Source organism: Dipodomys spectabilis, unplaced genomic scaffold (assembly GCF_019054845.1).
Source record: "Dipodomys spectabilis isolate Male_0828 unplaced genomic scaffold, ASM1905484v1 ptg000051l, whole genome shotgun sequence".
Lineage (NCBI taxonomy): Eukaryota > Metazoa > Chordata > Mammalia > Rodentia > Heteromyidae > Dipodomys > Dipodomys spectabilis.
In genome coordinates, this window is record NW_024870728.1 from 409,276 (window position 1) to 429,511 (window position 20,236).

The following is a 20,236-nucleotide window of genomic DNA, read 5'->3' on the forward strand; positions in this document are numbered from 1 at the left end:
TATTCTGGCTCTCTTATATTCTTCTATGATTTTTGAGATCAGATTGTCAATGGTGGGGGCCGTTGGGACTATAATGACAGCAACATTGAATATATAGATATTGGATTGTCTCCAATCCATGAACATGGATTTAGATTTCTCTCCTTCAATTTTTTTGTTTTTAAATTTTTTCTTTAAATAATAGTCAACACTTAAAAGAATAACATTTTTTACAAATAAATATACAGAGGTAATCATGAACCAGGAACTGAAGGATAAATAAACTAAAACTCATTGGACTAAACCATCTATTTCTCCTCACATGCCCCTGTACAACAGCCACAGGCCCAGCTGACACTATCATCACTGTCTCCCTCCCGTGCCTGAGATCCCCTCCCCACCGGCACTCCCTGGTCCTGTGGGACGAACCTTTTCCAGAGAGGGGCTGCTGAAGGTCTCGATCTGGTTGTTGAGCTCTTTGCTCAGGCGAAGGCTCCAGTTGGTCCCTCGGGTCTTCTTAAGGGAGTTTCTCAGAAACTAAGGAGATAGAAGACACTGGAGGTGAGAGGATGTTGTGTAATCCTCTCTAGATCATTCTCTCTCTAGAGCCCCAATCTAGCACTGACATTCTGGCTCTGAGAGTATGGGGAATAACTGAGACTTAGGTGTGGTGGGTGAGGTACAGCCCTTGCTATTTTTCCTGGTATTTGGTTCTCACCATTTTTCCTTGTTGATAGAGCGATAGACTCCATACTTGTCAAGTTTTTGAGGGTTTTTTGGATAGAAAGAAAACACGTATTCTAGGGGATTCTAAACATGTCAGCCCCATCAAAAGACTCGCCCATTTGTTCCCTTTTTGTCCCCCATCCTGGTCTCAGACAACTGCTCATTCCTTTACCTGAATTAGCTTGTCCTCCCAGGCCTTCTGATTCCAGGTGTACTCGGTGTGTTCTGCAGGAGCACACACATGGTCTCACGGCATGCTCTCCTCCTCGGCCCACTCTGGCTCAGCCTCCTTGGTCTGGCATCTGGGGCCCTCCATGGATGAGCCCATTGTACGCACCATCCATTCCCCCACCCCGCCGCCCCAAGCTGCTCATCAAATCCTCAGGACCATTTGTTCTGGTCCTCAGCATTTGATGGGACCACCAGGAGCCGAGGCTTCTGTTGCTCGGGGCACACAGTGAATGCTCAGGAGGCTCACCGAGTGGGCACCTCACCTTCCAGGTACTGGACCAGCAGTGGGATCTCCGCCTCCCACATGTCCGCCATGGCAGGCGCAATGCTCTGGCTCAGGGTCCTCAGGAGGTTGAGCATGGCTATGCCACGGCCCTCCCCTTTGTAGGGTGAGGACATTAGTACCTGAAGGGCACAGGACATTAGTGCAGCAGGGTGGGGCTCTCTGCTCCCAGGCCAGGAGCTCCCAGTCCTCACTGTAAAGGGATATTTGAACCTGGGGTCCTCACTCACAGCCCACGGATGAAGAGGCTCCTGCAGAGAGGCCAGGTCTGGCCTCCTACACCCCAAGTCTCCATGAAGCATTAATTTAGTGTCTCTAGGACACTAAAGGCACTCTAGTCTAGAGGACTCTAGGAACAGAACACCTCTTAGGGGCAAGCAGGCCACCGGCAGTATCCTTGGGTTGCCTTGGACAAAAGAATCTGGGGGAGGGTTGTGTCTGAGTCCTAATGTCTGAACACAAGTGCTGCTGGCCATAGCTCCCCAAGATAGACAGTGGATACCTGGGACACTCTCCTGACAGTGTCCTGCTCCTTCAATGCACCTGGCTCCTGCCTCCCTCTGGGGCCCTGGGAATGAGGAACTCAATGGAGAGGTGCCACGGGGCATGGCTTCATGAGGTCAGGGCAGGGACAAGTCAGCCACTCACCAGCAGACGGGCCAGCAGCTTCTGAGGCGCAGGCAGCTCCACTGAGGAAGGAGATGCAGCCTCAGCTTAGGCTGCCCAGCCCACACCAGGGCAAGCCCTGTGTCCCCTGAGGGCCCCATGGTAAGGGGAACATAACGCTCTCCCAGCATGACTGCACTGCCCCGCCCGCCACGTCCCAGAATGAAGGCTGAGTGGTCAGCACGGGAGATCCCTAAAAAGTACGTCACCATCTCACCATCTTGGTCTCTGACTTCTCCCAGCAAGAGGGAGGGTCATGCTAATGGTAATGCTAATAGGCCATGCCTATTTTGTAGTAGAGGCCAGGACTTATCATGATGATTCTCCTACTGGGAACTCTGGCCTCTGCCCCAGCTTCCCGCTGCCCTTCTCTGCAGGTTCTGGAAGCCAATGAGCCTTTGAAAGGCAAACTCACAGAGCTTGAGTTGATGGGCAAGGGAAGGGCTATGCCTGAGAAACTGCAAGTGTGGGAATCAGGACTGGGGTCAGGGGTGTGAGGGCCACAAGAAGGACCTTAGGGGGCCACGAGTCCTCTCAGATCAAACACATCCATCCCTGGACACTAACAACCTACATCCCTACATCACCTCCACTCTCAGCCAAGCCCTGCTGGGGACTCCTCCCCAGGCCCGTGAGAGCAGCCATCTTGGAACTAGAAGTGGGAAGAGGCAGAAGGAAGGGGAGGAGGGTGGATACTGCAGTGATAGGCTATCGGTGACATGCACTTGAGAGCCTGTGCCCACATCGTGGGGTTGATTCTCACAGGAATTGGTTGGGACACCTATAGTCCCTCTAGTTGCCTCAGAAAGTCTGGATGATAAAGACCATGTCAGGAGCTCATCAGGGCAGGACATCAGGCCAGGATGTGGGCAGGAGATCAGGCCAGGATGTGGGCTGGGGTATGGAAGAGGAAGAACAAGCTTCTGGGAGGAAGTCTGTAAGATTTTAGCACCCCCTAGACATGGCAAAGTGGACTGTGGGTGATTGCTGGAGAGAGGGAGGTTTGGGGAAGCAATGGAGAGGAGTAACAAGGAGCCATCCCACCTGCCCAATCCCACCAGCAAGCACAGGGATGCTGCCCACCACGCTTGTTCTTGCTGGCTCCATTGGCCTCCTCCTCCTTTTCCTGGAGCTGGTGCTCTGCCAGGTTGGTGAGGCTGATGCAGATGGGGGTCAAAGCCTCGGTGTAGTCTGTCTCCATGATGTAGCACAGGAGCCTCACCCAGAACTCCTGAGGCAGGGATGGGAAAAGGGTGTCCAAGATAGGCTGAGGATGTCCCACAGCCTCCAAGGAAATCAGTCAGGCTCTATCCTCAGTGCAGCTCCACCCAACACCCCCAGAGTTGTCCTATGCCAGCTTTCCACAGACTCTCCTGTCAACCCTGGCATCTGGTGGCCGCCACCCAGCCATCCTGTCATGCACTCTGCCCAATCCATGTCCCCACGAGCCTCAGACCCACCCTGTGCCCATTACATCCTCTCATCCAGTTCCTCCCCAGCCAAGTCCTTTGGAACTACATGCTGGGCAAGTGACCTAGATATACATGACAGCTGAGACAGTCAGATTTGTTTATCAACTTAGCTGGATGAGAGAACCTAGCCATCCAATCAAACATCAATTGGCATCAAATAGCACCACCGTGATGGAAGTCCATGCTCCAGAAAGGAGATCTTCCCTAAGAAGTGGTCCCATCCAGGCAGCTGAAAGGTCTTAGGAACACAAGACTGAGGAAGAAAGAATTCTGCCACCAGACTGCAGCTTCCCTTCCAGCCTGCAACTCCAGCCTGCCATCCTGACCTGCTTGCTTCACACTTGCCAGCTCAGCCCGGCCTGAGTCAAGTCCATCATATAAATGTCTTGCCTTCTTTTGGTCCTGTTCCTCTGGGGGAGCCCTGACGGATACAGATTCTTGGGTCCCCGTTCCTGGAGTAATAAACACCCCTAGCTAATCGAGGTCACCTTCAGCCTACTCCTACTTTTGGGAATTTAGGATGAGGCTCCTGTATTACCAATAATAAGTGAGATAATGTGATATGCTCTAGTCACCAGGACGTCTTCTTTTGCCTGGGTTCTGCTGGAGAGGCACACAGTGAGTTATGAAGCACATTTTTATCCTGGCTTTACTGTTTACCAACTCCTACTTTCTTCCTCTGTAAAATCAGGGTAATTAGAGAACCTACCATGCAATTAAATGAGCTTATGCATGTCACATACCTGCTACACATAGGTCAGAGACTGTAGCCATTACTATTAATCTCATTATTTCTTTAATAAAAGTAAGCTGTCACTAGACAGGATGCATCCAACTATGGCCTCACTTAGTTGATAATCATTTCCTTTTTGATCTTCTTGTGAAAAATTTTTCCTGTCTTGTATTTTATCACCATTCACTGCAATTAAAAGTCTACATATTTGTTTCTCCTATAACCTATGAAATCTTGGTGATCACAATGAGTTTTCCTAGTCCATACCTTCATGCCTTTCATGTAGTAGGAACTTGCTGGATATTATCTTACACACATGTGTACATACACACTTGAATGAAAGGTCTTTAAAATATGGACACATAAATCAAGTAATATATATTGAGGCCTACTGTGTGCTGAGCACTGTCATAGCTTCTGGAGAAACAGAGTAGGTTCCTCCTAAGGACCAAGTTGTAGAACCGGGTTTGGAAGGAAAGAGCTCAGTCAAGTGGAAGAGGAAGTGCCCCAGGCAGGGAATAGAAACAGGTGAAGGGGAAGTGAAGGATTCTGGGCAGGGAATTCTTGGCTCCTCTGCTTCCATGGGCAATGGAGCTGTAGGCTCTGCTGTGCTGACCGCTGGGCGGGGAGTGGACTCACTCACATTGGTCATGCCACTGACAGAAGAGGTTATGATCTTCACAGTCTCCATGGTAACCTTATGGACCATCTTCTCCTCCAATTCCCTCTGATAAAAGCACTCCCGGTGATTTGTCTGGAAGGCAGAATTGAAGCGTCCCCACTGGAGGACTAGCGGGGTTGGTGTCCTCACTGCCTGGGAGGCTCCCTGCCCAGATCCTGGGACCCAGGATGCTCGGAGCTATGCTTAGGCCTCCTGCCTGGAAACCTAAGACATCTTGACCTGCAGGGTCTCTGTGTCCTTGTGCCTATGTCCTATGTGCCTACATAGATCCAAATGAAAGTGCACTGAGTAGTATTCTTTGCTCAGTGCTTTGGAAACTTCCAGAGCCCAGCTGCACCTCACGTAGGGACCACTCACCAGTTTGTAGGTGGATAAGGTCAGCTGCACAGACACGTATTTCAGACCCCAGCCTTTGATCTTCTCCTGGTACCCAGACAGAGCCAGCTGGCCAATGATGCGCAGAATCGCCATCCTCACCTGAGGGGCAGAGACATGGACTTGTTGGCGAGGTCGGCCCCTCCGCAGGGACTCAGCCCTGAAAGCCCAAGGCTTAGACATGAGACACCAGCAATTTGGGGTTCTCTGAGCTGGAAGGGGCTCTAGGTTAATGCCCACTCTGTTCGCCATCATCTTTCCTAGGAAACACCCTGCCGGTGAGGCCACCTGTACTCTGCTTCTGGGCCTTCAGCCAGAGCCTGAACTGCAAAGTATTCTTTGCTCAGTGCTCTGGAAACTCCAAGCTGCCTGTAGTGGCATAGAGTCTGTGATTGTGGTTTTCAGCCTTTTCTCCTGTGTGTGTGTGTTTGTGTGTGCGTGTGTGTATGCGTGTATGTGTGTGTGTGTATGTGAATAAGGTCCCTCAATGACCTTTCTCACTTTCATTGAAGACCTTACACCAGCCCCATACAGCAAGCAGTTATCACTGAAACTCGCCTCCCCTCCATGCAAGGTGGACCCAAAGGAAACAACCTGAAGACTCCAGGTCCTTAGCAAGAATGACAGTCCTGGGAGGAACCTTGGCTCTCATGGGCCTTGCTCCCCTCTGTCGCTAGTAAGGCTGCATGTGGAAGCCAGGCTTCTTCCAAAGGCCTCTGCCCTACAGAGCTGGTGCCCCTGACGGAGTCCCTGGCCCATTACCTTGGAGCGGCTGTCGGAGAGGATGCTCTTCACCACCCGGATGGCCAGGAAGATGGTCTTGATATTCATTTTGGGCTCTGAAAGAGGAAGGCCGACCTGGAGGGCTGCAGCTTAGGGAGGCAAGTCTTTGCACCCCACATCAGGACCCTTCAACATCCCACAAGCTCAGGGGTAGTTTTTTAGGATCCTTGCTGGCCAGCCTCTCGCCGGCACAACCCTCTCCTGGGATCCACAGTAGCACCGTGCTCTTGAGCCCAGAGGGCATCATTTTTACGCCTTATTGTCTTGGCCACTGCTTGGCATGCACCTCATTGGCCTCGGGTGACCACCCTGAGGATGGGGTCTACGCTGAGGAGCCAAAGCCCTGCACCGATTTCCCATGGCTCGGCATACTGCTTGGGGGCACACAGTCTGCCAGGGGTGGAACCCTGGCTCCACCTTACCCCAGCTGTGTGACCTCAAATGAATTACCAAGCCCCTCCACGCTTCCATTTCCCCGCCTGCGAGCTGTGAGAGCTACCTGTGCCTCCCCCGCAGAGGGGCTGTGGGCAGCAAATGAGTTGATGCTATGGCCAGCACACGGAAAGGGCAATTTGGAGAACAGGGGCTAGGGTCAGGGTGTATTCAGGGGCCCAGGGCCGCACATCTGCTCAGCCAGATTAGGCCTCATCTCCAGCTTTGATTTAGTGTTAGAGGCCCACAGCAGGATTCAGGTTTGAAAGTCAGACTCCATGGAGCGGCTGTGACTCCAGACGGGGCAACACGGCAGGTTGGGCTCAAGGCTAGAAAATGTTTTATAACCAAGGGGCCTGGCAGCCTGGCCTCATCAGAGGAATTGGCAGTGGCCAGTGTACAAGTAAGGCCCAGCTCCCCTTGCCCCACCCTGCCCGCCCTGCCCATCCCTCCTATGCTCACCGTCCGCGCTCACCACTGCTCTGATCAGATTCAGCGTCCCCACGCGGACAGCCTCCTTGCTCATCTCCATCTGACTGAAGAAGAACTTCATCAGTTCCTTGGGGTAGGAGCGAGCTGCAGGGTAGAAGGAGTGCTGTGGTCATGCCCACTGGGGTCCCAGCCAGCACAGGGCAACAGCCCCCAGCCCAGGGCTCAGAGGGCCTGGGACTCCCCTGGGCCCCGCACAGAGCTGAGCCCTGTGGGGGAGCCTCACCGAGGGCTATGAAGCAGTGCACGATCTCCATCAGGTTCTGGCTACTGAACTGATGCTGGGCTGGGGCCTTGTTGCACACCTGCGGGGGGGGGGGGGGGGAGGGACAGTTCACAAGAAACCAGGGACCCGAGGGCAGGACGCCCGCCGACGCCCAAAGCCCAGCAGGTTGCAGGAGGGATGAGTGAGCCAGGGGCCCAGTCCCTCCCCACAGCTGCTTCCTGCTGACACACCCTGAAGATGCCAGGGCCAGCCGGGCTTGCTGGCCTTACCTGCATGTGTAATTCTGTGAACACGGGGTGTAGCTGCATTTGCGGGATAGGAGTATTGGTGGTAACTGCCATTTCTAGAATCTGCCTCAGTACCTACAACGATGGACAGAGGGTCGCATGCAACCTTTTACCCACTCAGGGTCCAACTCTAGACCCTTACTACTCAGTAGGTCACTGAGTTGGTGGTGCCAGTGTCCCCCAGAACTGATAAGAAGCATGGACTGAGCCCTATCTATACCTCCTGGGCCCCGTATTCCCACCAGCCCTGGGTGATTTCTATAAAGTGAATGTGTGAAGCACTGAGCAGGGCCACCACAGTGCTTCACACATTCACCTAGCGTGGCATTCAAGGCCCCTTCCACCTCCTCTCCTAGTCCTTTGGAATGAGTCCCATTCCTTAGTCAAAGTGATCCACCGGTGGTCCCATAAATCTGTTACACTCCTTTCTGTTCCTTGCTTTTACAGTGCAGGGCGGTGCCCTGCTTGTAGACCCATGACCTCTTCCAGTGTCCACTAGCCCAGGCCATAACCCCTCTTGGAACCCTGCAATGCCTGCACCTCGCATGTGCCCTTATGTTGATCAGCTAAGGATCTATAGTACTCTTATATAGACTATAGTAGCTCTTAGCTGTGGCCGTCATAAGAAACCAACACAAGAACCTTCAGGCCCCTCTGGTCCCCCCCACTGGGAATGACAGAGTTAGTTTCCCACATACCCAGCAAGGGCCAGGGCTCTTGGCCCCTCCCAGGGTACAGACATTGAGTCTGCTGACAGGATATCATAACCACTGCATGTCTTTCTACCCAGATGACAGCCTCACATTTCCTGAGTTTCCAGGCCCTCACCTGGGTGATGAAAAGGGCCTCCAGGCCGCCCTGATACTCGGCCAGCAGCACGGGGATGTAGTCGTAGACCTGCTCCCGCAGGTCGTCGTTGGGCAGGAGGAGGGTCAGCATGGGCCTCAGGGACTTGATGACCCCCAGCTTCACCTGCCATAGGAAGTGGGGTCCCAGAGCCCCGCAGAACCAGCGGTCTCAGCCACACCCACAGATCCCAACAGTCAAGAGTCCAGGCCCTGCCCCGGAGCCCCACAGTGCTGGGGAGTGACCAAACTACCTGGCTGGAGTCCCACCTATAACCAAATGACAGTAGACAAGTGGTTAACCTCTTTGTGCCCCAGTTTGCTTGTTTTATTTCACTAGGAAACTTCTCCTCTTTCAAGTGGTGGGTGTGGAAACAGCCCAGTTGGGGAGATCCTGGAGCAGGCCCAGCTCTGGAGCAGGTGTTCAGAGGTTCACTGCGCATACCTAACGCCTCCCTGCTGCCTTTATTGAGGTCTGGCTCACACCAGCCTTCTGTGACCGCACCACTTAGGCATCCGCAAGTCCAGGACTTCTCCAAGGTCCCAGCCATGAGGACCGGCCCCCGACCTCTCCCAGCCCCACAGTCTGGGGAGTGCCCTGGAGGGAAGCACGGCTCCAGAGCGGGGCGCATCATCTCACCTCGGGCTGGGAGTGCTTCAGCCACACGGTCACAAAGTAGCGATACATGGGGAAGACCTTGACAGCAAACTGCTCCTCGGTCATCACGGGGTACAGGCTGTCCTCCAGATGGCGCAGATAAAACTGCACTGTCTCACAGAAGGTCTCCATGGCTGCCAGCGGTGGCGGGCGGGGGGGGAAGGGAGGACAGGGGTAGAGGGGGAACAGATGGGACCCAAGAGCCAAGCCCTCTCCATGACCTCCTATGCTTGTGGAGACTACTCCTCTGGCCCTTCTCTGCTGAGAGTCATTCCCCAACACAGAGCAGCCTTGTCAATGCTGAGCACCCCATGTGACTAGGCCCCTGCTCCCCTTTAGGACTTGGGTCAGGGGCGGGGCTTGTTGGGTGATTCCTGACCACAGCCTGGGGTTTCTGGTTTGAATGGCAGCAGGCACCCTGACCACCACCACCACCACCACCACCACCCCCGCCCTTTGTGAACACTGGATTTTCTCAGCCCGCAACAAAGTGAAGCAATCAAATCTCTGGGCCAAGTTATCTGATTTAAATAGCATCAAATACCTACTCCAAGTCAAGCCTCCAAAAGAGACATTTTCCCTGACTGCCATCCTCTCCTTCAAACATCCTGTCCCTTCTCTGGTCTCCTGAAATTCTTCAGCAGTCTGAGCTACCCAGAGTCAGTGACAGCCCCAATCTTCTCACAAGCACCCACGTCTCAGCCACCTGCCCCTACGTGCGCTGCTCACATGCCAAACTGAAGTAGGAGAGTGAGCACAAGTACAGGAACAAATGACAGCACACCTCTTGTTCAACAACCCTTCTACCTGCTCCGTTCCCCCTTCTCCCCCTCCAGCACCCTGGAGTCCAGGTCCACACGGGACACGCACCACTGCAGATCACCTGTCGCATCTTGGCTTCATTGGCAAGTCTTAGCATCGTGAACAGGGTCGCCAGGGTGATGCCCATGTACGGCATGAACTCAAACACTGTAGAGGAAGGGAGGGCACGAGGAGTCAGGGAAAGGGCGAGACGGGAGAAAGCAGAGAGGACAACCCTGCTGCCTCCATCCCGACAGCCCAGAGCCAGAGAAGGCTTTGTCCTGGCTGAGACACAGCAAACGATGGCAAGGGCACATGTAAAAAGAATGAACTGGAATCAGAGGCAGAGCAAAAGAAGACAGGACAACCAGGAGAAGAGGGACAGGGAGCACAAGGACAGGAGAGAATAGGCCAAGAGAGGCCAAAGAAAGGAGAACACAGAGAGCCACAGGGAAGGGGCAGGCAGGTGTGGAAAGAGAACAAGCCTCCAAATAGGAGCTCACAGAGTATCCGCCTCCAGGGACTAGTGTTTGCCTCCCAGGGACACCCGCAGACCCTGGCTCTCAGGTGGATAATAGCTGATGGGGAGACAGAGAAGACAAGAGGCTAGCTGGAGACAGCACACCGAAAGGAGTCACAGATTAGGAAGAAAGGGAAGCTGTGGCAGACCCAACACACAGGAGGCCGCTCTCTGCCTGTCCTCTCCACTCATGCTGAACACCAGCCCCACCTCTCTCCCACCTTAGAATGTGTATTAAACCATACACGCAGATGTGTATATGTGATGGTGACAGAATGTCCATTCCCCTCCGCCCTGGCTGGAACCCTGCCTCTGGCATCTTCTCCCTTCTCCCAGTACACCAGCCTCATCCTAAGGTCTCTTCTCTTCCCTGGGCAGGGACATACCTGGTGGTACGTTGGCTTTTTTGGGATTAGACTTTACCATGCTGCAAAAGCAAGACACCTTCCGTAGAAACCATACTTCTGCTTTTGAACATTGCCAGTCTAGGGTAACAGGTGCCCCCCTCTCTGTCATGGGGCCTCCCCAGGTGGGCCCACAATCCTCCCTTGCGCAGTGTTGCTACGGCATACTGCTTCGAGCGGTAGAGGCAAAGTACTTTTGACTTGGGGTAGTCTCCTCTTGTGATGGTCTGTTAGGACGCAGTCCATCACCTCCCAACCTTCTCTACCCACCCCTCCATCAACATCTAGAATGGTTTTCCATTTGGAGTCTAAATGTCATCACATATCTGCAGCTCAGAATCTTTCACTACCCCTTGAATAACCTCAAGTAAATCTCGGGCTTTATTGGGGACCCAGATCCTTCGTAAATCTCCCCTTCATCGAATACCTCTAACCCCCTGCGGTCCCCACTTCCAGGCACAGTGACCTCTCCATGCTTCAGAGAACTAAGGTCATTTCTGCCTCAGCCTTTGTAAGAAGTATTCTCCCCTGTCCTGCTCTTCACAGAGCCATCTTCCATCTCTCCCCTAAAATATGGTGTCCTCGCTCAGAGCCCCACTGGCACAGGGTTCCTCAAACAGCCTGAGCTCACACGGCCACGCAGCTCTTCTCTGTCATCGTGCAAAAGCATCTACTTCCTGGCTTGTCTCTTATCCTGAAGACAGAGACCATGCATGTTTTATCCAATGTTGTGGTTTAATGCCCACCACAAGGTCCACATGAAGGAGATTAGTTTGTGGACCGGGAGAAAAGGACAGAGGAAGGAAAGAAAAAGAAAACGGATAGGAGAAGACAGAAAACAATGCAGGCAAAGGGAGAAAAGAGGGAAAGAGGAGGGAAAAGTGAGAGACAGAGGCACGTGGAGACAAAGAATATCAAACGAAGAAAGAAGAGAAATAAATGGAAAGCAGGGGGGTGCGGGAGGCAGTTAGAGATAAGCAGGGACTAAAGAACAGAGACCAGGAGAGCCTTCCGCTGGGCTGAAGGGACCAGGAACCCGGCCCAGGCCTCAGAGGCCTACCATTGCCGTTAGCCAGCTTGGCCAAGGTGATGATGACAAACTCGTCAGCAAGGTCAAGGGGCCTGAGGTTGTGCTGCAGCTCGTACATGACCAAGCTGAAGTGGTTTCGGGACAGAGCCACCAAAGTGTCGCTGGCCACCTCTGCTTGCACATAGTTGTCCATCTGAAGGGGACAGGGAGGCACCACCACTGGCTGGGCCTTCATGAAGCCCCAACCCCACCCCCTTCCACCCTCCTGGTTCCCTTGGGCTCAACCTGCTCCAGTGTCATAAGGTTACCACTCAGGGCCCTAGACCTCCCACGCCAGGCCACGGGAGGGGGGGGGGGGGCGGGGGGGGGAGGCGCTATGGAGCCCAGAGGCACCTCGGGGCTCTCCCTCATCTCCTTGGAGGCAATGGTGACAAGCCTTTGCACACAGTGCTCCTCCAGCTCTCCCTCCTGCTGGATGATGGCCTGGAGGATGTTGTAGATGTTGATTTTGCGTTGGGTGGAGATCTAGAACAAACATGGTAGGTGGGAGACTCCTGGCTGGGCTGTTGGGTCAGGGATGACCCCTTTCATGCCCCAGCACTGAGAGTCCACCTCCTCTTCCTGTATGTCATCTTCCCCCAGCACCAGTAGTCCACCTCCTCTTCCTGACACTCCTCTTCTAGACCCCATCTTCCCCCTGACACTTCTCTCCCCATCTGAACAGAGGAGACATCATCCTCCAACTACCAAGTCTCTTCCATCTTCTCTCACTCCCTTCCCACTCATCCAAGAGGCTGTCACTATGGCTTGCAAACTTGTCTGTTTCAGTGAATAAGGCAGGTTTTGGATGGTCCACACACAAAGTCCTCTACACAAGGAATACTAGCTCTCTTGAGAGCCACAGGAGGTAGTCTTGCCCTGCTTTGCTCTGGTGATGGAGCATCTGAGACAAGAAATGTTTTCTTCTCTTTTGGAATTATTTTGGGGGAAGTACTGTGTGTTTTCTGGGTGGTACAGTGCCAACTGATTGCTAGGGAGGAACTCTACCAGCTGAGCCACTCCTCAGCCCCCTTCCTCTCTTTTGATTCCTACGTGAGCAATAGTAACTAGATGCTGGTATAAGCCCTGGGGTAGATGAGATGACTTGTGCACCTAAGACCAGACAGAATGTCTTCATTCGATTAAGCATGACAACGCCACTTTCTTTTTTTTATCGGTCATAGGGCTTGAACGCTGGGCCTGGGTGCTGTCCCTGAGCTCTTCAATTCAAGGCTAGTGCTCTACCACTTGAGCCACAGCGCCACTTCCGGTTTTCTGGTGGTTAACTGGAGGTAAGAGTCTCACAGACTTTCTGGGCTGGCTTTGAACAGTGATCCTCAGATCTTAGCCTCCTGAGTAAGTAGGATTACAGGCATGAGCCACTGGTGCCCAGTGACAAAGCCACTTTTTAAAACTTTTTTGGCTGTACCAGGGTTTGAACTCAAGACCTTACAGTTTCTGGGTAGGTACTCTAGCCCTTTTTTTCTTTGTGTTGCAGACCTTGAACCTCAATCCTCCTACCTATGCCTCTCATGGATGTGGAACCACGGTTGTGTGCAACCTGACTTACTTTGAGATGATGTCTTGAGGCGACCTCAAACCACAATTTTTCTAACTTTGCCTTCCCAGTAGACAAGCCACTCTTAATGAAGGTGACTTTATACATGAGGACAATGTCTGAAAAGCCTGTTAGAGACACGCCTGCTGCTTAGATAGTAGACATCCAGAAATCTTAGCGATTTTGGAGACCTCAAGAAGGGAAGAATTCCAAACATAAAAATGTTTTAAAAAGAAGGGAAGACTTCACTCAAGTTTTTAAGATCTCCTGGTGAAAACCAGTAGAGTAGTCTTGAGAAAACAAATAAGAGTGGTAAAACTCCAGCCATTCCTGGATAAAAACAAAAGACATCTACCCAGCTTTAGACCAGGGCTTCTGAACATTTACCACTATCAGTGTAACTGCCCAACAGAGCTTTTGTAGATATTTTTGCCCAACTGCTTCCCAATGAAGCATTCATGGCATATGTACATTAATAGCATGTGTATGTTTAATGGCTTATATACATATCTATATTTTCAATATGAAAATTGAAATTTTCTTCATTGCCTAAAAACCAAGTTTGGCTGGTTTGGGAGCAATATCATCCCAATGAGAATGTATGCTCCACACTTTAAAAGCAAACAAGGTGGTCTACACAGTTCCATAGCACCTTATAAAAATATCCAGGAGAAGTATAATGGGATAATTGTGATCAAAGTGATCTTCAGTAAATATGAGAGAGCATATTCAGGATATCCAAGATACACAATCATCCATGGATAGCCCATCACTAGATGAGTGGATAAAGTATGATATATATAAGAATATATTATAGTAAATATAGTATATATATATTATGAAAGTATATATATTATGGAATCTTTATTCAGACCTAAAAGGATGAAATTCTGTCACTTGTGCCAGCATGAATGGACATAGAGGACATTAAGCTATCTGAAAATGGGAAAGTACAGCCTGGGTGCCAGTGACTCACACCTGTAATCCTAACCACCTAGAAGGCTGAGACTTGGAGCAGTGTGGTTCAAAGCAGCCCAGGCAGGAACATCTGTGAATCTCTGTCTCTAATTAACCAGCAAAATTCTGAACTGGAGGCATGGCTCAAGTGGTAGAACAGTATCAGCTCAAGCTGGTGTGAGAGTTGAGGATCTGAGTTCAAATCCCAGTACCAGCACACACACACACACACACACACACACACACACACACACACACACACAATATCTCACTCCTAAGTGGAATCTAAAGATGTTGATCTCATGTAAATGAGAGTGCAGTGGTATTTACCCAAGCCTGGAGAGAGTAAGGAAGGGAGGGGAGAAGTTGATCAGTGGGTACAGTATGGCAGGCACGTTGTGATGCTCTCATGGACAGTGGGGTGACTATAGTTAACAACAGTGCACTGTGAATCTCAAGATAGCCAAGAGGGGATTTTGAATGTACTCTTCACAAAGAAATGATAAAAAGTTAAGGTGATGAGTTTGCCCAATTTGATCTTTATGCAATGTGGATATAAAGCAAAATGTGCATTGCTATCATCATCATCATCATCATCATCATCATCATCATAATCATCATCATCATTATGTGTAATCAGAAAGAAGGAAGGAAGGAATTTAAAGGAGGGAGTTAGGGAAAAGAGGAAGATGCTGAAAAAATATACATGGTTACGAGAAAAACTGACTTGGCAGTTGTCAAGAGCGACCCCTGGTGGCTTCCAGAGGAAGGCTTGATGAAGACTGGCCAAGGTGTTGTTTGGGGAGGATCTACAGAAGAGTGCTCTCTCTGTGTGCATGCTCCAACTCTGCAAGCCAGGATGAGAGCCGCGGCAGACACCAGATCTGCTAGCACCTTCATCACAGATATCTGGGCTCCCACAGCAGGAGATGTCTTCCTGTTATTTAGGCCAAATATTCTCTGGTGCTGTGCATGGCAGACTTAGTAGACTAAGGCATCAGCCAATCCAGAGTTCAGGTCTCAACCAGGTGGCTCCCAAACTCACTGTCTAAGATGATGGCAAATCTTAAACATGTGAAAGCCTCAGCTCCAATCGGCTCTCAAGGGGTGGGCATCATCCAGCCTTGCCCAGCTCTGCCCCTTCGCACTGTCTATGCTGGGCACAAATGTGGGCTGAACGGCGTGTGGACACACAGGCAGCCAAAGGTGGCTGCTGCAGAAGAGGGCATCCATGGTGAAGTGGTCTTACCTTGGGCATCTGCAGACAGTGGATGAGAGCATACATCACCACAGAGGGCTCGGTGGTGGCCTTCTCTGTGATGATCACCGAGGCCAGCGTCTTCCGCATATCAAGGCCAGCGCCAACTGTGTCTGTCTTTGATGGCTCGGTATCCATGATGTCCAGGAGGGTCGTGACTTGTTGGAAGGTTCCTGAAACAAAGATGGCACAAGTATGGGATTAAGATGACCACCACAGGAGGTGCAACAGAATCCCTCACCTACCCTACCCCTGCACAGCTCTAGCTGCGCCGTTGGCACCATGTCCACCATGCAGAGCGGAGGAGGAGCTGAGATGGTGCGGGGATGGGTGGCACCCTTACTACTGTCAAGAGGCCCCAGGTCTTCTGCCTCCCTTGATGCATCTTCATCCAAGTCTGTGGCTTCTTCTGTCATCTTTTCCTCAAGTTCTTTGGAGACAAATGAGATTTGTAAAGTTCTTGCTGTGGCAACACATACTAAGATGGCTGCCCCCAATCCCTCACATCCTTGTTTAAATCCCACGGAGTGTGGGTACCACCTGTGTCTTGGTTCCAATTGTTAGAATATGGCAAAGGTGGCAGGAAATCACCACCGGGATCACATTATTACCATTAAGACTCCATCTTACGGATTTGACAGAGACATTTTGATGGCCTTGAAAAGTAACCTGCCATGAACAAACCACCTATGGAGGGCCACAGAGTTAGGACTTGGAGTGTCAGTCATAAAGCCATAAGCCAACAATCAATCACATGAGCTTGGAAAAGGAGCCTCAACTCCAAAAAGGAATGCAGCCTTGATCACAACCTCTAATACCCACGGCAAAGGACCTAGCAAAACCACACCTAGACTCCCAACTCATGGAAACACAGTAAGAAATGGCTGTTCTTTCAAGCCACTAGTTAGTAATAAGGAATAGAATGGTTAGAAAGGGCTACCCCTTTTCTGGACCTGGAAAGCTGGTGACTAATGATCTCAACATCGCAGCTTCATAAAGGCTAACAAACACTAGCACTGATGTGAGACGGGGGGGATGGAAAGCTCCCAGACCATTTTCCCTTCTTCTCCTAAGTTTTTCAGTCCTCAGGCCCATCACCACCCTGTGCTTTCTCCTTAAAGAGCCACCCTGGGACCGAAGTACTGGCCTTTTCATCTGTCCTCTTCTGGATGGAACAAAACTGTATCACAAGAAAAGGTCTGTTCTTTGCCCAATTACATATCAATGGATATACAAACAAGTGACAGGATCCATTGTCCAAGAGAGACAGTTGGTCTTCTCCACAGTAATTCTCATTGGAAATCAGCTTTCCTGGCAGGGTGGGAGAGTTTCATTAGAATTATCACCGTTAGATCCCAGACCCTTGGAACTCTGAGATCCAACTGCCTCCCTGACAGTCTATTAACACAGGGTTTTGAGGAGTGTGTGGCTCCCTAAGATAGAAGCTCAACCACATGTTGTTATTAAATACTTCTGTTACCCGTGTGTGTGTGTGTGTGTGTGTGTGTGTGTGTGCGCTGATGTGTGGTGACCTGTGTCAGAGACACAGCAGGAGAGGGGACATTCATAACTAAGCCTCAGAGGCTGGAGCCCAAGATGGGGGTATGTAGAATAAAGGACTCCTTGTCCAAGGACTGGGTAACATACAGGATGGGATTCCCACCAACAAAGTACTTGGAAGACAAACCCCAAAGTCAGGTAGGAGAGGAGGGACCCTGGCTGCCAAGTATTGCACTGTTTCTTGTAGATAAGAAAGACAAGACAGTCCAAGATTGGGGGAAAGTGAAGGAAGTGATGACATTGTCCAAACAAAAAAGGCATTCATTATCTGACTTATGAAGCGGTAATCCTCTGTATAACACCTTAATAATAACAATAAAATTTATTTTTACAGAGACAGTTCAGATCAATTGTTGACACAATGAAATACTATTCATTACAGGGCAACAGAACAATGCTCAGAGCCCTGTTGGCCCCAATGTCCTTGTTTAAAAGTTTCACTTCCAAGTCTGCCCATCCTGAATTCCTCAGCCTCTACTAGGACACTTCTCACACCAAGGGAGCTCATTTTTTCCCTGGTTGGAGTCCATTTCCACTTCCTGGAACCTGAGTGGCTAGAAAATGAGATTTCTGTGCCTACTGCCAAGCAGGTCTTTCCCTCTGAAATCCCTACACTGTTCTTGGCTCTTCCTTTGGAGACCCACTGATCCAAAATAAAGAGACACAGTTTTCATGTCGGTCTTCTTTCCCAGTCCCCTCTGCATTCCCTCCTCCTATTCCCCACTGGGCCCTTTATGTCTCTTCCAAAAATCACCCAAGTCATATGGCTATAATTCAAATTCCACTTACCCTGACTGCATGACTACTATATGCAGCAATGGATTAGTGGTGAGTAGCACTTCTTTGTCTTCTGGGAGTCTTCAGCCCCAACACAGAAAAAACTGTGGATTTAGAACCCAAAGTGAATATGTCAGCAACTAGTATATAACACATCTCCTTGAAACTTACTGGCTGAAATCAATCAATTATGTTTATCCAGGAGACATAGGCCAGCTGGCTGGTTCTGCTACCCTTGGCCATGTCCGGCCAAGCAGACGTGGAATCACTCATGTGTGTACAGTCAGATGGTAGGTGGCTGGTTGCTGACTGGCTATTGGCTGGAGTGATGAGTGGGAGGGACCCTTGCAGCAGGGCTTGCTGTTGTTCACAGCAGGACCCGAGTGAGAAGCCTGAGGGCCTCTTGGGGCCTAGCACTGGAAGCAACACCCAATTGCTTGGTGCCATTTATCAACTGAATAACCGAGGCAAGACTTAGACCAACCCAGACTCAAAAGTGAGTAAACACTAAGAGTTGAAACCTCCCCTTGGGGAAAATGTAGCTCTCAAAGGAATGGAGAAAAGAGTTTTTTGTTTTGTTTTGGTTTGGTATTTTTTGGTCAGTCATGGGGCTTGAATTCTGAGCCTGAGCTCTTCAGTTCAAGGCTAGTACTCTACCACTTGGGCTACAGTGCCACTTCCAGTTTTCTGGTGGCTGAGATAAGTCTTACGGACTTTGTTGCCTTTGCTGCCTTTGAACTGTGATCCTCAGATGTTAGCCTCCTGAGTAGCTAGGATTACAGGCATGAGCCACCAGCACCTGGCAAAAGAGCTATCTTTTAAAGTTACACAAAGTGGGTAAGTAATGGCCCAAAATGCAATGCACTTGAATGTATTCACTAGAAAAGGCATTAGGACAATGAGATCAAGAAAAAAATGATGCGTCTTCCTGCTAGAAGCATGGCTTAGAGGTAGACTGCCTGCCTAGCAGGCACAAAGCCCAGTAGCGTGTGCGCACGCATGCACGCGCGCACACACACACGCACACACACACACACACACACACACACACACACACACACACACACACACACACACACACACACAAAGTTCTTGATTTCCCAAAACTAAAGTACTTTTTCCTGATGATGACGTTTGATTCAAATGTGGTTTATTCATACACTCAGCCTCTCTTCGATGCTGTCATTCTATTGAGCTCCCTGCTCTGAGTCTGTGGGAACTTTCCAGGAAATAAACAAACTATCAATTAATCTATAGAATTTCAAGAGCTTGAATTCATGAGTCAAATATGTGTCTATCTTTATAGGTTACTTGACTCAGAAACTTCTTCATTGTAGTAATGAGAAACTGATTAGTACAGAATATTGGTATTGGGAGTGGAATCATTACTGATATTCAAAGATGTGGAAGAACTTTTGGATTGGTTAATGGGAAAAGGTTGGATGAGTTTCAAACAGCAGGGTAGAGACAGCCTAGAATGCAGGAAGAAGATCCTTATAGGTGATTCTGGTCAGGGCTGGGAAGACAAGAATGCTGATAGAAATGTGGACAGTAAAAGCCACATTAGTAACATTTTAGCTGGAAATAAAGATTTGCTAACATAAAACTCATTTATATAGAATGTTAGTAAACACCAGATATCTTTGGTATATTGAAAACATTTGCAACAATGTGTATTTGTTAAAATGTGTAACATTAACTGTCAAAATTAGCTGTGTTAATCATTTTTCAATTCCTGTAATACCTGAGATAAACAGGCTTAAAAAGAGGAAAGGTGTACTGTATTTGGGCCCACAGTTTCAGAAGATCTCACCTTGGGTCACTGGACCAACATTCTGGGCCTGTAATGAGATAGCACATCATAGAAAGAGTACATGGTAGAAACTGCTCCATTCAAGGTGGCTAGGAAGTAGAAAGATAAAGGGTATGGAGTGAGGGGTGAGGGGCCCCGATATCACCTTCAAGGTGATATTAACTATGAATCACTAACCAATCCTAATATTCTCCCCTTAGGCCCCACCTCTTTTTTTTTCTTTCTTTGGAAGTACTGGGGTGTGAACTCAGGCCTCATGCTTTCCAGGCTGGTGCTCTATCATTGGAGCCATGCTACCCAGCTGTGAGGTTCTAGAAATACATTCCAGAAAATTTTTCTACCTAGGTTAATGTGGAATTGAGATTCTCCAAATCTCAGCCTCCTGAGTAGCTAGGGCTGTAGGTGGGAGTCACCTGTACCAGCCAGGTCCCACTTAATAATGCGTCCACCATCTCCCAACGGTAACAATGGCAGGGAAGACCAAATCTTCCACAGAGGCCTTTGGAACACAGTCATGACCCAAAACTAGACAGTAACAGAGGTTATTTCTGGGCAATTTCTGGGCAATTGCAGATGATTCTTATCTTGTGTGTGTACCTGTGCACATGCAAGGTCCATGTGTGACGATCTGTACTTGCCAATTTTCTGTCAT

The 20,236-nt window shown here is 50.1% G+C and overlaps 1 protein-coding gene across 1 annotated transcript in view; it reads right to left on the reverse strand.

The window, feature by feature from the left end:
* Mroh2a (maestro heat like repeat family member 2A) overlaps positions 1-15,850 on the reverse strand; it is a 42,030-nt gene extending 26,180 nt beyond the window's left edge. Inside the window, exons 1-18 of the mRNA XM_042679319.1 lie at positions 15,685-15,850; positions 15,426-15,607; positions 12,016-12,147; positions 11,653-11,815; positions 9,738-9,836; positions 8,850-9,001; positions 8,193-8,336; positions 7,347-7,439; positions 7,078-7,156; positions 6,825-6,938; positions 5,910-5,986; positions 5,130-5,249; positions 4,734-4,844; positions 2,969-3,116; positions 1,868-1,908; positions 1,200-1,341; positions 878-930; positions 409-516 (exon numbers count right to left, since the gene is read on the reverse strand). Coding sequence (XP_042535253.1) covers positions 409-516; positions 878-930; positions 1,200-1,341; positions 1,868-1,908; positions 2,969-3,116; positions 4,734-4,844; positions 5,130-5,249; positions 5,910-5,986; positions 6,825-6,938; positions 7,078-7,156; positions 7,347-7,439; positions 8,193-8,336; positions 8,850-9,001; positions 9,738-9,836; positions 11,653-11,815; positions 12,016-12,147; positions 15,426-15,607; positions 15,685-15,850 — 2,124 coding nt within the window. The remainder of the gene's footprint in view (positions 1-408; positions 517-877; positions 931-1,199; positions 1,342-1,867; positions 1,909-2,968; positions 3,117-4,733; positions 4,845-5,129; positions 5,250-5,909; positions 5,987-6,824; positions 6,939-7,077; positions 7,157-7,346; positions 7,440-8,192; positions 8,337-8,849; positions 9,002-9,737; positions 9,837-11,652; positions 11,816-12,015; positions 12,148-15,425; positions 15,608-15,684) is intronic.
* Positions 15,851-20,236: the final 4,386 nt, after the last annotated feature.